At 50.6% G+C, this 15,179-nt stretch overlaps 4 protein-coding genes across 4 annotated transcripts; 2 read left to right on the forward strand and 2 right to left on the reverse strand.

The window, feature by feature from the left end:
• Nucleotides 1-633: 633 nt before the first annotated feature.
• Nucleotides 634-2,545, reverse strand: BO87DRAFT_423949 (putative acyl-CoA dehydrogenase; the record flags this gene model as incomplete). The annotated part of the gene is made up of 5 exons (XM_025627202.1): nt 634-1,127; nt 1,183-1,927; nt 2,012-2,280; nt 2,348-2,359; nt 2,431-2,545. 5 exons carry the CDS (start codon nt 2,543-2,545, stop codon nt 634-636), a joined length of 1,635 nt encoding a protein of 544 aa, XP_025481775.1.
• Nucleotides 2,546-4,060: 1,515 nt separating this feature from the next.
• On the reverse strand, nt 4,061-8,208 carry BO87DRAFT_374668 (proteasome regulatory particle base subunit RPN2). Its single transcript, XM_025622833.1, has 5 exons — nt 7,845-8,208; nt 7,569-7,738; nt 6,980-7,506; nt 4,662-6,923; nt 4,061-4,598 (listed from the first exon to the last, which is right to left on the reverse strand). The coding sequence occupies exons 1-5, from the start codon at nt 7,982-7,984 to the stop codon at nt 4,251-4,253; spliced, it is 3,447 nt and encodes a 1,148-aa protein (XP_025481776.1). The 5' UTR covers nt 7,985-8,208; the 3' UTR covers nt 4,061-4,250.
• A 144-nt stretch (nt 8,209-8,352) lies between these two features.
• Nucleotides 8,353-10,084, forward strand: BO87DRAFT_374669 (uncharacterized protein). Its single transcript, XM_025622834.1, has one exon. The coding sequence runs from the start codon at nt 8,460-8,462 to the stop codon at nt 9,834-9,836; it is 1,377 nt and encodes a 458-aa protein (XP_025481777.1). The 5' UTR covers nt 8,353-8,459; the 3' UTR covers nt 9,837-10,084.
• Nucleotides 10,085-10,260: 176 nt separating this feature from the next.
• BO87DRAFT_330317 (NACHT and TPR domain protein) lies at nt 10,261-14,627 on the forward strand (the record flags this gene model as incomplete). Its single annotated transcript, XM_025620288.1, has 4 exons — nt 10,261-10,648; nt 10,675-10,679; nt 10,706-11,753; nt 11,817-14,627. The coding sequence occupies 4 exons, from the start codon at nt 10,261-10,263 to the stop codon at nt 14,576-14,578; spliced, it is 4,203 nt and encodes a 1,400-aa protein (XP_025481778.1). The 3' UTR covers nt 14,579-14,627.
• Between the last annotated feature and the right edge of the window lie 552 nt (nt 14,628-15,179).

Here is a 15,179-nt window from a genome sequence, read left to right on the forward strand (position 1 = left end):
AATGGCAGTCCAAGTGAAAAGCAGAAGCAACCAGATGTAAGGTTTCAGGAGCTGTTTGGGGCGGAGAGTTCCGTTCGTTCGGGGAGTCCGAGTCCGCGACCGCGACAGGATAGGTAGTGTTGTAGTCTCCAACGGGGCAGAGTGAGACCGAGGTGAAAGAGAGGCGGGTTCTTCCCACAATATGCCAAGACAGGCTGCTAGCACATAACAGCCGGTAAATTGGCCTGGAGACAAAGAGAAGTGGCTGCTGGGATGGAAAAAGCTGATTTGGGGGAGAAGTGGTGGCCGGAGTTCAAGATCGATGGCTTCCATCGGGCGGGCGTGTTGCATGGCTGGTCCTCCTGCCCGGCCGGAATGCGCCCGGCGGCATCGCTCTTGCTCTTTTTGAGGTTGTTTGTTCCATTGATGAATCTTTTTTGAATGATTTCATTCAGTTGAGAAAACATTCATATCGATACTAACACAGCTGAGTTTACTGAAAACAGAGCTTATTTTTCCAAGTTAATTCAAATTTGTTCATATAAATACACCATGTGGGAGATACAATTTCTCATCCAACCCGCAAAGATGGCCACGAAAAGCGACTACAATAGTGATCTATGTACTCTCAAAAATGCAGGAAGATAGCAGCTCTCAGAGCTTCAGCCCAAACATTTGGTGCACACGCAAGCTCTGACGCATGCTGAGGTCCAGCATGATTTCCTCGCTTCCACCTGGGATCGCGTAGGCCCGAACATCACGGTACAACCTCTCAATCTTACCACCTTGACCACCGCGACTATAACTGAGACCACCGAAGATCTGACTGGCCTCACGGGCGCAGAACTCAAAAGTGGTGGTGGATTGTGCCTTCAGACCGGCAATGGCGCCACCCAACTTGAGCATGGCTTCAGTCTCGTCCATCGACTGGCACTGGTAGATGATGTTCTCCAGCCAGTTGTATGTTGCCTCGATCTGACGGGCCATGTGTGCCAACTTCATCCGAATTACGGGATGGTCAATGAGCCTCTTGCCGAAGGTGCGGCGCTTGTGGGCATACTTCATCGACTCTTCATAACACACACGAGCGAACCGGACACACTGGATCACAATGCCGATACGCTCGTGATTGAAGTTGGTCATGATGACTGCAGAAATTATTAGTGCTTTGCGAAACAGATTTCATTTTCCTAGGATACTCACCCTTGAATCCTTGGTTCTCCTTGCCGATGAGGTTCTCAACCGGGACCTTGACATCCTCAAAGGTGATATAGGTGGTACCACTGCTCCAGACACCCTGGCAATCCATGCGCCGGGTGCTGACACCGCCCATATCCCTCTCAATGAGGAGTACACTGACGCCGTTCATACCGGCATCACCAGTGCGCACCGCAGTGGTGAAGTAATCCGACCAGACACCGTTGGTGATCCACTTCTTCTCGCCGTTAACAATGTAATGCTTGCCGTCAGGCGATAGTTTAGCCTCGCAGGTCAGGTTTGCAACATCACTACCTGCATCCGGCTCGGTGATGGCCAGACAAATACGCTTGTCTCCAGCCAAGATACCGGGCAGAATCCTGTCGACAAGGGGCTTCTTTCCGAACTTGACCAGCGGCGGACAACCAATGCCAAAACCGCCGATCAGGTTCCATACCAGGCCACCGCTGCCGACCCGCGACAACTCATCGGTGAGGAGCATCTCATGGAACAGGTCCCAGTTCTCTGGCGCGACGGACTGAACCCGGTGCGGAGTGTAGTCGACAGGGTACTTCTTCATACCCAGGAGACCGGCCAGGTATCCCCTTTCGCCCATCTGCTTATAGATATGATCGGGAACCTTCTTTGCCTCGTCCCATTCGGTCACATACGGCTCGATCTCAGAGTCTACCCACTGGCGGATCTCCTCGCGGAGCGCCGAGTGAGTCTGGTTAAAGTAGGGTGAGTGGTACTAATAGTCGTAATCAATGTCAGCCTAGTGTCTCCTTCCACACCTCCGCTTGCAAAAGTAGCAATGACAAGACAAAAGACTTACACCTTGGTACCATGCCGGGTCCGCAAAAGGAATGAGTTCACCGAACGGATCCTGAGTCTCGGACGATTTCGCCGAGGCAACATCGACTGGTGCCGCCAAAGGCTTGGAAGGCTGTGTTGTGGGAGCAGAAGCAGGTGGTTCGGGAGCCGCGGCTTTCTTGGAGTCTAGGGAACCGATCTGCAAGTTTCCCTTGTACTTCTTCAGAATTCCCTCGTTGTGGTATTTCCAGAACTGCTTCGAGGCATCTTTTCCGGCGACACGTTGAAGAACTAGATGGGAGGGACCGTTGGTTAGATGCGGAATTCCGCTATACACATAGGGGGGGTTATTGCCTACTCTTCTTTCCGCCTGGTTGTCGCAAATTGATGTCAGCATGTGATTGATCTCCCAACCGTCTTCCGCCGGATTCAAGCACGCACCTGGATGTTCATCTTGAAACTTGGTCAAATCGTAAACATCCTCATCGATAACCACCCAGAGGTTATCTGCCTTGTTGTGCGACGCAACGTCGCCTTTTGTGAAAGTCTTGGCCATGATAGGTTGTAGATAGAGGAGAGAGTGGGTATAGAGCCGGATGCGGGATGGGGGAGGGTAGAGTAGAGATGACTAGTTGGGATGGACCAAACCAGCGAAACCAAGTTGTGAAGTAATAGAGAAGAAAAAGAGAGGGAAAAGAAAAGGGGAACCCAAAGTAACCGATTGAATAATATATAAGCTTCTCAGACCGAAAAGCAAAGAAATCAGTTCAGTTAGTAGCTCAGCAGTACCCGAACCAAACCAAACCAAAGACTACGGAGCTTTCCCCGCCACGCCACAAGCCAAAGAATGAATGGACGGTGATGATGATGATGATCACTCCAGAATGGTTTTACCTAGGGATATCCATAGGACACGAAGTAACCATCTGATAGATAATACGGGGCCCCGGCAAAAAAGGTGAGTGGAGTGGATCCGCCTTTTCCCCCCCCTTCGGACAAGAAGAAAGATATAGTCTAGTCTGGTTTAGTTCTAACGGAGTTGACAAAAAAGTAGTATGTCCCACAATATACACTCACCGTGAAGTGCGATATATTTTTAATCCCTCGGAGTAACTAAATCACAGCACAAAAGATAAGTCCGTTGATGATCAACAGACAGACACCCACTTGTCTCTAGAATATACAAACACTCTGTATAGATAATGAGTATGTATTCAATTCAACGAAAATGACTGATTTGAAATAATCCTATTTTCACATGTCTCGTACCAACTCCATCCAACCACCGGAAACACACCTCCAGCATACATCATTACCTCATTAAGCAGCCAAAAGAAAACTGGGCACAACAACTCACGTGGGCCAACTCCCGCCTCGGCCACTCCGGATGATGTTCCCCCATTACACCGCTTCTCATTGGCCCATCAGACACCTCGGACACTCTGGCACGTGCACCTGCATTGACTGAATACAGTAAGTGCCGAGGCAGCCGCCCCCCTGCTGCCCGAGTGATAACTACTTACTAGTACTAGGAGTCTTTCAGGTGTGTGTTTTATGTCATGGGGCTGGCTAGCTGGCTGGCTGCGTGGCTCGGCTGCCGGGAGTCAGGCAGAGTAAGCATGTGAAGAAAGCTATGTATCGTATCAGGAAATTTGGGATCAGCTGGGGATTCATGGGGCATGTCTGGATGAATGAATGGATCTGACATGCGGGATGATGATGGGGTGGGAGGGTCCGCTGGATACTATCTACAGTATGCTGTTGCTTAGATTTGGTCTCCACTTGATTGATTAATGATTATTGTTATTATTTATTGAGGGGGTGATTTGTTAGATATCCTGAATCGTACCTCAGCTGGACCTGGAAAAGTTCCGAACTCCGTGTTGTGTTCTTAGAGTCCTTGGCGTCACTAAGTACAGAATCTGCACTATTATAAAGTGTCATATTAGGATACTTATATGCCCGCTGTAGGTTTGGCTTCATGTGTAACATGAGATACTACTTACGCAACTCAAAAGTATCGAACAATCCACTCGGGAAATTCAAGGCCTTGAAACTGCATGCACACAGCCGAGACAGTTGGTGATTGGCACTCCTCACTTCTATTCCGAAGTTTTTATATCAACGAACAACAAACATATGTAAAAGTAAATGCTTCAAAACGTTACGCAGCTAGTGCCGCTTTCTGAGATAAAATAAGACATCAATCCATAATTATCCTAGTATTACAACGAGCAGGTTCGTAGATCTCATGGACTACTCTACTCGTCTTCCGGCTCGGATTCATACTCAAACTCATTCGGCACCGGCGCCTCCTCGCCGCCTTCCTCGTCCTCATCCACAGCCGTCAGTACGCCGGCAGCAGCGACAGCACCCGCAAACGGGCCCAGATCCGCACCGAAGGGGAAGCGCCCGGCTCCACGTTGAGGTGTCTGCAGGCCAGCGGCTCCCATGGTGGCCTGTAGTCGGTCCTGAAGGGACTCCGCGACATCCGCGGCAGGTGCAGGCTGTCTAGCCTCCCTGCTGGTTTCCTTGCTTGCCGTCATCTCAATCGTCTCGCGAGGCTCCTCGGGGGTCTTGTCAAGTACGACCACAACTCCACCGGTAGGCTGCGTTGAAGTTAGCAAGGTATTGATTGCAATAGAACACAGAACATAGGAAGGGCAACGTACCCGCTTGACCGGCTCATACCGGGGATCAGGGAATGTGAGGTACTTGAGCTGCGCGGGAAGGACTCGAGACATGTTTTCAAGCTCATATCCGACCTTCTCCCGCTCAACCTTCTTCTTCTGTCCCTCGCCAGCATCTTTCTCACCGTCCTTGTTCTCTTCTTCCGTCTTCACTGCTGTCTCGTCCGTATCCATCTTGTCAGGCACCTGGTCCGACACCTTGGGAGTCGTAGGGGTCTGATCGATGTCCATGCTTTCGCGCCTTTGCTGCTTCTCCCGACGCTGTGCACGGCGCTTGGCCTGGGCGGTGGTCGAGAGGACCGCTGTCTTGACCTTCTCGGGCGCCTCTTCGGCCTTTACTTGCTGCTCTGGGGGGTAGTCGAAGAGGCTGGGTCGCGTGTTGCTGTGGAATTTGAAGTAGGGCACCTCGAGCTTCTGGTCGACACCAATGACGGAGGTCGGGGCGAAACTAAGGGACAGGAAGTGGGTGAGAGGGAACCAGTACCAGTACTGGACGAAGACGGCAGCACCAACGATACCGGGCATGTTCAGGTTGCCAGTTTGCGTCTGGAGGCTGATGGTGCAATTGCGACCACCGGCATCGATGATACCAAGGGCAACAGCGCAGCCGAACTTAGCCATCGCATCCTCGTGTCTATCGCCGATCATCTTCATCATGACCTTACGGAGCGAGCTGACACGGGGGTTCATGGCTTCGTTCTGTTGCACGAGGACCATGGCCAACGAGATCAGCGCTCCCTGTCTCACGAAGTCGGTTGAATCCTTGAGCATCGGCTCGAGCAGGTCAATGGCCTCATCCAGACCGGTTCCGGCGCAAGAGATACCCAGTGCCATTGCCGCACCATAACGAACATGAGGGTTGTATGACTCAGACAGAAGCTCAACCATACGAGGCACACTCTGGTGCTTCCTGAACAGAATGAAACCCAAGCTCAGAACAGCAATTCGCCGAACATCATCGTTCACATCGCTGACAGCAACATGAAGGAGCTTACGCACAGCCTTGTTGCTGCTGCTGCCACAGTAGGCAAGGGCGATAGTCATGATACCACCGTAGCGGAGAGCAGGGTCAGGGTCGCCGAGAAGGCCGTTGATCAATTCATCAGCAGCTTCCTGGCGACCATACATGATCAGGGCCATGCCCATGGCCAAACCCCGAACGATCTTCTCGTGTTGAGTGTCATGGGCATACTGAATCATATCCTCGAGGACCTTCATGTTACCTGTACCCAACATGATAAGACCCATGGCGAGACCGACAGCCTCACCATTGATCGCCGAGTCGGTGTATAGCACGTTGCGAAGATCCTCATAAAGCCCCTCATCGCCACTAGCCATGCCTGCAACACCAAGACCCAGAGCTCCACCGTGCTGGATGACCTCATCTGTAGCCTTCTTGAAGTAATCCCGAATGACAGGAACAGCCATGCCACCATGGTTGGCGAAGATCAAACCATAAGCATACAGAGATCCTCCCTGACTGTAAATCGAGCTGGCTCCGCTGTGTCCTCCTGCTGCCACATTGGTGATGGAGCGTTCCTTAGGCAGGTAAGGTTGCAAGAGCTTTTGTCCCTGACTCAAGTTACCTCTGTGGATGACACCAAGAGCAGCCGTAGCCGTAAACTTGGACCAATTGACAGCTTTGCTCAACCAGTCGAGGTTATCCCGGAAGAACTTGTCGTGCGCTGTACCGGCATGCATGAAACCATTCGAGAGGGAGACTGCAGAGTGGAAGATAGAGTTACGAGCTTCCAGGCTATCGCGGAGCTTGTTCATAATGGCTATATCGGCCTTGTTGTTGCGGAATAGGAATTCCACGTTCAACTGGTTGGTCTTGACGCCATCGAGAATGTCACGAATGCTCTTGAAGGCCGTGCGTGCTTCGGGTGAGATCTTCGTGTGCGAGTCCCCAATAGACCTAGACTGGCTGTCCAGCAGAGGATCGGACTCCTTCGACTCTTCTTGGTCCTCCCCTGCTGCCTCCTGTTCGGACTCATCTTTCTCCGGCACGAGCTCCGAAATCTCCTGCCGAACCTTCTGCAGGAATTCTTGCGTACTGTTATCGTAGAGGTCGAAAGAGATCTGGTAGGCGACAGCGAGCGAGCGAGCGTCCCCCTTCTCAACTAGTTGACGGAGGATGACCGAGGCCATGGAATGTTCGTTGAGATATACAACACACTTGGCAATGGAAAAGTAATCGGGGGCCGGGATCTCGTTGAGGAGTTCGAGGATAAGTTTGAGGATCTTCAAAGCAAGGGTTAGCTCTGGGTGTTTTGCCATGATCATAATGGAGAATATACCTCGTTGCGGAAACCGCGTTCCTGCACGATTCCCATGCAGATATCGAGCACGTACTCCATGAGTTCTTCACTGCGTCGCGACTCCCCGTTCTGTTTCTTCTCATCCTCACTGGCTCGGAGAATCGTCTTTCTAAGCACATCTAGGTTCTTGGCTTCAATAGCGATTCCAATGACTTGACGGTAGCGCTTCTGGACGAAGCACTGCTCGAATAGACGATCGATAACGGTTTGAAGGTGGCCCTGCACACCACGCTTCAGGACTAGAGGGGTCTCTTCGGCGTGCTTCACGCCCGCATCTTCACCCCCTGGGTAAGCAGCATCCACTCCGGGCACCTCTTGCCTAGACAAGAGCGACTTGGATGGCAAGGCTGATTGCGAGAAGGGTGTGATCGGGGATGTCAAACTGGCAGACGTACTCGTGGCGCCTTCGCCGGAGGTGGGGAAAGAGGTGTTCAGGTTGGCTTGCTGGTCACCCGCGACGGGCCGCTGTGCCGCCGAGAGAGAGACGAAGGTATCGACGCATTTTGCTGTATATACCAGTAAGAGGACGCCCTCAGTGAGCAGACGCTTAGGGAACGGTCAATCTTACCGATAATGGTTTCCTCAAACTCGCCACCGCTATCCAACTGGAAGAGCTTCCCAGCTCCCAAAGCAAATACCATACTCTCATTGTATTCTTGAAGGTGGTAGTACACCTTTGCGGCGACCAGGGCGGCGAGCTCGCGCTCGGGGAACGATTCATCTTCGTAAAGAGCTTCTCTGAATCGCAAAAGGTCAGCATCGATGGAGCCTGTAACCGGTGGACAGGATGGGGTATTTGTGATGAAGGTATGAGGCAGATGGTGAGACAAGAGCCAGTACGAACATTTGAGGAACAGCATCCACGACTTCCGTCCAAAGCAGGTCGATTTGTGAGTCCAGCGTTTTCAGAGCAAAGACTCTCAACTCAGGATCCGGCTCAGAGAGAAAGCCGACGAGGCCAGCGGCCGAAGCGAGTCCAACCATCGCTGTGGGAGGACGGGAGTGCTGTCGCGAGGGGAGTGAGGCGACAGCTTCGACGGAGCTGTGAGATTGAGGGTAAGTCGTGGGTGAAAGATTGGGGTGTTTATTGAAGATCTAAGCACCTCGAAGAACGAAATGTACAGAAAACGGGCGATGAAAAAGGTAAGGCAACAAAATAACAGATGATGGAAGAGATGAGCTCGGAGTGATCAGGAAGCTTCCTCCAGAGCAGCGAGACACACGTCAATGGAAGCTGTCGAAAGGTTCCCGTGGTTCCTGCAGAAACCCCTAGAGATGGCACGTGACCTATGATGGCATGAGACCGGACAGGGCAGTTGCACAAACACTCGTGATCTAGTCAACCACTTCACCATCACTTGGGTTCCGGGTTGTCGCTTTTGTTCTCTTTTCAGGTTTTACTAGGAGAGGACTCTCATGCATCGGTAGTTCTCTGTTTTCCGCGTTCCAGTTCTTCATAATGTCGTCGATTCTTCCGCAAGCTGGAGACAAACACCTGCCGGCCCTGCCTATCGGGACCTCTTCTCTTCACCAGGACCCTATCGTTTACATTGACCGCGAGGCCAGACATATTCAGCGTAATTTACAGATTCTAATCGACGCTCAGAGTGAAGGACTTCTCGCCAGTCTTAACGGTCCCCAGCAGAATGGCTCCATCTCTGATGGAACTTATACACCAACCTCGGAGACAAGCAGTTCACAGCGTCCCCCAACTATACCCATACGCCAACCGGCTCCGGAGAAGATCGGGTTGTCTGCTGCCCGGAAGGGGATATTCAGATCTATATACGACCTCTTAAGGCTTCGCGAGGAGGAGCGAGAGATACTAACATTCCGGATTGATGAAAGGACACAGGCGTTGGCAGATATCAATGGCTTTAATACCAATCGCGCTGGGCTAGAAAATGCCATTTCAACAATTCAGGATAACCGGGAAAGCCAGCACACCGTAGCCTTGCGCCAGGAGAGCCGCAAGCTTGAGGATGATATACATGAGTTGGAGACTAGGCTGTCCCAAATGAAAGCAAGACATCAACATATCCTTCGCGAATTGTCCCAAATGGAAAACTCTATTGAATCGAAACTTTCTTCTTACAGAGCCTCCATGTCGCTCCTAGACTCGAATATTCGAAAGTACCTCCAAAACCCGCCCGTGAAACCTCAAGATAGCAGCTCCAAAGACGCAAGTTTCTATTCCTTGAACCCTAAGCGACGAACCCTCGAGATGGCAGAGGAACACTGGCAAAAGGAACAATCAGATCTGCGCGAAAGACAACGGGAAGTGGATGCCGAAATCGAGGCCCTCGAAGCTGGAGGTGGGGTCTGGAAACAAGTGATCGGAGAGGTTTCTGGTTTTGAGAAGCGACTCAAGTCAGCAATACGTCTTTCTATCCAATCTCAATCGCAACTACTGAACCACGATGGCCCTTCTGGTAGCAAGTCCGAAGAGGACCTCGCTCGGGCAGTATTGGATGACCTGACGCATACCACAGAGCGCGTAGAAAATCATCTAGAGGTTGCAGAGAATAAAGACTGGAAATTGCTGGTTTGTTGCATCTCTGCGGAGCTGCAAGCGTTGCGAGAAGCACGGCAACTGCTATTGAATGTCTTCAATGTGACTGAAACAGACATTTCCCCGTCTGCCGACAAAGGAACCTCGAACAGTATTCACACTTACGAGGATTATGACCCTCATGGAGATCCCCTTGGTGTTGACAACCCCGAGCCTCCGGCTGAGTTTCTCGAGGATACTGATGAGCACCATCATGGTGCAGTGTCTCGCTCTGACGATGAAGATGACGAGCCGGATCCCGCCTGGCTGCTCCCTGAATCATGAATTCATAGCTCACAGGCCTACCATTTGACTATAGACGGGAGCAAGGTGTCGGTTAGCGTAGCGATGTCGGGTAATACTTATTTCTCTATTTGATGTCTAGACCATGTCAAAGGGTTCATGATTGACCTGTATGCAGTCTGCAGGTTGCTGGCACTCCAGCTTAGCCTACAACGATCAGTCCGCTATGCAAAGCCTCCTGCAGAAATCGGGATATCATATAATATAGATCCTAATATTTACTGTATGCCACATGTGCAGTGCGGACTTCGCTATATTTCACTAATTCTGTCTATTTTGGTAAATAGCTCGTATGGCATCGCTTATTCTCTTGGGCGGCGGGGCCAGAACAAGACCGGACTAGCTCCTTCCTGCAGCAGTCATCGTCTTTGGTCTTCATCCAAATCAGCCAGCAGCATAGAACAAGATGACAATTACCATCGAAAGCCACTCCCAGTTTGTGGTGACCTGGGATTTGGCGTTGAAGAGATATACTGCGGCTGTGGGCAAACAACTAGATGATCCCTCACTACCCCACCCCTCTTCAGTGGAAGAGTTGCTCGATCGACTGGATAGTCAGAACGGCCATTTTGGCCAGTTTAGACAGAGGAAGCGCTCGCTTTTCGAGATTCTGACATGCATCTGCAATCCAATTGAACGCTTTGGGTCTATGGCTGCAAGCATTGCCTCCAACGCCTTTCCAGCCAGTGGCGTGTGCTTCAGCGCCATTACATATCTTATTGATGCTGCGAAAGATGTGTCGGCGTCTTATGATGCAGTCATGGCACTTTTTGTGACCTTGAAGGCAAGTCTATGTATATCATATCACAAACCCTGCCAGACAGCGTGGTCTGACCCTCCTGAGAATATAGGACTTTCTTGTCCGCCTCGCCATCTACGACGGTAGTCGCATGTCGGATGCACTTCAAGCAAAGGTTGTTGATATCCTAGCTACCTTACTTGAGATCTTTGGTCAAGCGACCAAGATAGTTCGGGCTGGATTGAGAGGTCGAATCCTCCAATTTACCAAGAATACCTTGCTTGGTTCCGACAAAACACTACAGGGTCTGGTTTCCAAGCTGGACAGGCTCTGCCAAACGGAACACCAGTTAGTTGGAGCAGAGACCCTGGGTGAGACCAAAAAAACCAACTTAGCTGTTGAGAATCTGTCTGCTGTGCTTAATGGCGCTAGTCTTGTATTAGAAGATAACCATGGGAGGTTAGCCCAGGCTCAGGCGGATCTCCAACGTCTCGTCGAAGGTCAGAATGATCTTCGTCAGGAGGTGCACCGAGACATCAGTAGCCTATTAGGTTCATTCATAGGGTCAGGTGCAAAGGCCAATGGAGATTCTGACTACCTGAGGACACTTTTACAGCCGTCAGTAGGCCCTTCAGACATGTATTACACTTTCGCAAGAAAACGGCTGTCTGGAACTGGAGAATGGATAGAGGCAGAGGTGGGATTCCAGGCTTGGTTGAACAAAGAGCAACCCCTGCTCTGGATTCATGGTCCTCCCGGTTGTGGCAAGAGCTTTCTCGCAGAATACATTATCTCGAATCTGAAGACAAGATTTCCCCAGGGCGTCGACCAAGGTTCAGAAGTCTCTGTTGGCTACTATTTCTTCAAGGATAACAACCCACAAACTCGAGGATTGCACCAGGCGTTCCGGGACGTGGCATATCAAATCTGCCTCAATGATTCGGTATATGCCGGACACGTTGCAACTCAATGCAGCGCACCCGGTGATATATGCAGTCTTCAGAGCGCATGGATGACGCTGTTCCGGGACTACTTTGTTGAAGATGATGCAGGTAGCCGGCATGCCTATATCGTTCTAGACGGCCTGGACGAATGCATGGAGGCCGACAGGCAGAGTCTTTTGGAGTTTCTGTCTGAGCTTACAGCTGATGAAGCTGGCAGTAAGTTTCTAATGGTCCTGCCGTCTGCCCGTCGGAGGCTAATTTGAGTCTACCTATGCGCAGGCCCACCCAGGGTACAGTTCGTTATGCTGGGACGACCCCACCTTTCCGCTGATGTAGCCGATGCCTTGCAGGAGTCAGTCGCCTCCATCTCTATAGATCGATCTAAGAATGATGATGATATCGCTCGTTACGTTGAGCATTCTATGAGGAGGTTTAGGAACATCTCTCGTGCGCCTCCAAGCCTGCGCAAAGAAGTCATGGAATTTCTTGTGAAGAACGCACAGGGTATGTTCCTTTGGGTAGACCTAATGACCCAAGAGTTGGGGCGACATAATCGAGCGAGCAGTATGAGGGAGTGCTTGCAACGACCGCCGAAGGGTCTGTATGAGGCCATGAGACGTACCCTGGAAGGCCTAAGCGCTTATTTGAAGGGCGACGATCCTGAAGAACTAAATACCATCTTGGGCTGGGTTGCGTGTGCTTCGCGTCCTCTTTCTCTTCGAGAGATCGAATCCACGCTGAGTCTGGGTTCCTCTGACCCAGAGGAGATTGTCGGCATCGAAAGTTTGCTTAGGTTGCAATTTGCGTCCTTTCTGACACTCGTCCGAGATGACGGCCTGACAACCGCCGACTTGCAGGCGGAAATAGATGTATCTTCTCTTCAGATCGATGACGATCAGTATGAAGATGCGGAGTCCTTCGAACTAGAAACCGACTTCAATTCCAACCCAGAAACAACAGAAGTCACGTTCCGCCATGCGTCTGTTGGTGATTTCTTTCGTGATGAAAACGAAAATAAGCTCTCTGCAGGTCCCGACTATGTGGCCATTGGTGTTGATATTGTTGAGTCTAGAATCTCAACACTGAAAGCGTGTCTACAGTTAGTTTGCGACTCAAACGAATGTCCAAACCTCCGGAATTATGCACTTGTCTGGTGGTATAGCCATGCTAAGGCCGTCATCCCTCACATTCATCGAATTGGGGAGACCGACCGGCAGGAAATCGGGAGCCTCCTGCTCAAAACACTCCGTGATGAATCCGTGCTGGAGGCTTGGATCAGTTTACGGGATGTAGATAACTTTTGGTCTTTGGAGACGTTGATTCCATTTTCCAAGCTTTTGGATGATAAGCAATTTGTGGACTCTCTGCCGGCTGATATACGCGATTGGGTGTTGAGTAGTATTCAGGAGCCCGCGAGGCTGCTCGTTCCGGCTGCGGAGTGCATTGCAAAGAAATGGTTCCAGGGCTACCAATGGGACGCACGTACGTGTATGCTGATCATATATCGGATACGATGCCTGCTTGAAGGCCAAGCAGACGAAGAAATTCCCGGCAATCCTGCTGCCTCAACTGTGCTTGATGCGGCAGAATGGGCCAAACTTCCCAAGACAGCAGAATGGAACCGGAGAGTTGCCATTTGCCTGAGGGACACGTCACACTATGAGGAAGCCCAGGTTTACTTTGAAGCGGCATTAGAGCTGGACAATCAGATGTGGCTCGCTAGAAGCGGTCTAGCATATCTCTACAGTCTCAGTGGCCAACATGAGAAATCTCTGGAGCTCTACAAAGAGAATATTGAAATATTGGAGGCTGCTTCCGAAAACCCTGAGGCGCGTGCTAAGCTCCCTCACAATGTTGAAGACTATGATCTTGCAGACACCTACCAGTCTGTGGGCGAAGAACTGTTGTCACTCGGAGATAGAGCCAGTGCTTTGATTTACCTAGAAAAGGCTCTGGATGTCACCACAGAGGGCAAGTTCCTCTCTAAGTACATCCAGCTCCTTGCAGAAGAGAAGACTCCTGAAAGCCATGAGAAAATCATACAGCACCTGAAAAGGTTAGACACTGCGTCCGGTGACAATGGTGCCACACGCTTGACAGAGTGTCTCTCGGAGAATTCAAGAATGGTCTGGTCCAGTGACTTCTACCAGGCCATTGCGTTTGCTGCCAGAGCCACAGATCAGCTCGAATGGCTTGAATATGCTTACATGACAGCAATTGAGGTAGCAAAAAAACAGCGCGACTCGGTATTGGCGTTTTCTCTGCAAGTGTCTCTGGCAGACCTCTTCATCAGCTATGACAACAAGGAATCCCGCGCTGTTGAGATCTGGCAGATGGTGATGGACTTTCCCGCAACATTCATGCAGGGGAACCTGCTGATGCTATACATACAATCGCTAGTGAGCAGATATTATGGCGTCTATCTTTTCACCAGGGCCATCCGAGCCGGACCAGGCACCACAGAGTCCGAACGCTACATACACACACTCCAACGGATTGCTAAACGAAGAGTGGTCCACTCAGACCATGTCTCCGAATGGGCTGCCAACAACTTTGCCACAGCCATTCTTGGTTTGTGGTATCACCGAATCGATCAACCGGAGAAGGCCCGGGAATACTGTCTCCCGTTCGTCAAGAAATTTGTCTATGCCGAAAACGACGCGATGAGTACATACACAACCAGCTATGCCTTTGCAAAGCTGTTACTCATGATGAATGACGAGTCCACCGCGGTAGCCATCCTTATCAGCGTCAGTTGTCCGGAGGAAACAGCTTGGATCTGCGAAGCTCGATGTGGAGTGTCGTCAGCGACGTGGGAAAAGGGGAATATTTGCCGCGAATGCGCGGTCGATCTGTGTGATGACTGCGTACAGCTGGTAAAGGAGGGGAAGCCGACAACGGCCAACATCTGTAGTCCGGATCATTCGTGGGCTCGGGTCCCGGAGCCGTCTGCTCCTCTGGGACCTGATGATGTGCGTGCGGATGAGATGGACTCGATAGAGGACCTGAAGAACAAGGTTAAGAAGCAGTGGAGGCTGTGATGGGAGTGTGGCTGCTGCTTTGATTATATGGCAGCTATACATATAGGACTATACTTTTGCTAGTAGCTGACTGTTCATATACATCAATCAAATATTTTGTTGGAATAATAAAATCAGGACCATCATTTGGAAATATTCACATCGCAGTGTGATGGTATATTTTGCACCCAACGAAGATGCACCACTGCTGATAATGAACTTACTAACATGAAAAACTAATTGCACTACTACGCAGTAGCAAAGTAGTAGACCAAAAGCTTAATCCCATCCAACTAGCCTCATCCCTAACAACTATGGTGGTCAGCATCCTCATCTCATGATCTCCAAGCAGAAACTGAATGTCTCGAATGACCGCCAAATTAAGCTGACCGACCGACCCAACCAAGACACACTAGTAAATAAACTTAGTTTGGGCTACCCCACTCACCACTTTTAACTACCTTAAACATCACCATCACCGTCATCATCCCACTAATCTCTTTCATTTCCCCTAGATCCCCTTCCTATTTTAATTCGATTTCACTCCACTACTAATAAACCCACAAAACCCTCTCCATATTCTTTCTTCTAATAACAACTTACCCTTTCTTTCCCTTCTTAC

This window comes from Aspergillus neoniger (assembly GCF_003184625.1).
Source record: "Aspergillus neoniger CBS 115656 unplaced genomic scaffold BO87scaffold_9, whole genome shotgun sequence".
In the NCBI taxonomy this organism is placed as follows: Eukaryota; Fungi; Ascomycota; class Eurotiomycetes; order Eurotiales; family Aspergillaceae; genus Aspergillus; species Aspergillus neoniger.

What these genes read in the sequence shown, in the direction of transcription:
- BO87DRAFT_374668 (XM_025622833.1), bottom strand. Translation starts at nt 7,984, where the DNA reads ATGGTTGGACTCGCTTCGGCCGCTGGCCTCGTCGGCTTTCTCTCTGAG. An exon ending in GTGGATGCTGTTCCTCAAAT is followed by an intron (nt 7,739 to 7,844) that starts GTTCGTACTGGC and finishes TTTGCGATTCAG; the next exon opens with AGAAGCTCTTTACGAAGATG. An exon ending in AACGCGGTTTCCGCAACGAG is followed by an intron (nt 6,924 to 6,979) that starts GTATATTCTCCA and finishes CTTGCTTTGAAG; the next exon opens with ATCCTCAAACTTATCCTCGA.
- BO87DRAFT_374669 (XM_025622834.1), top strand. Translation starts at nt 8,460, where the DNA reads ATGTCGTCGATTCTTCCGCAAGCTGGAGACAAACACCTGCCGGCCCTG.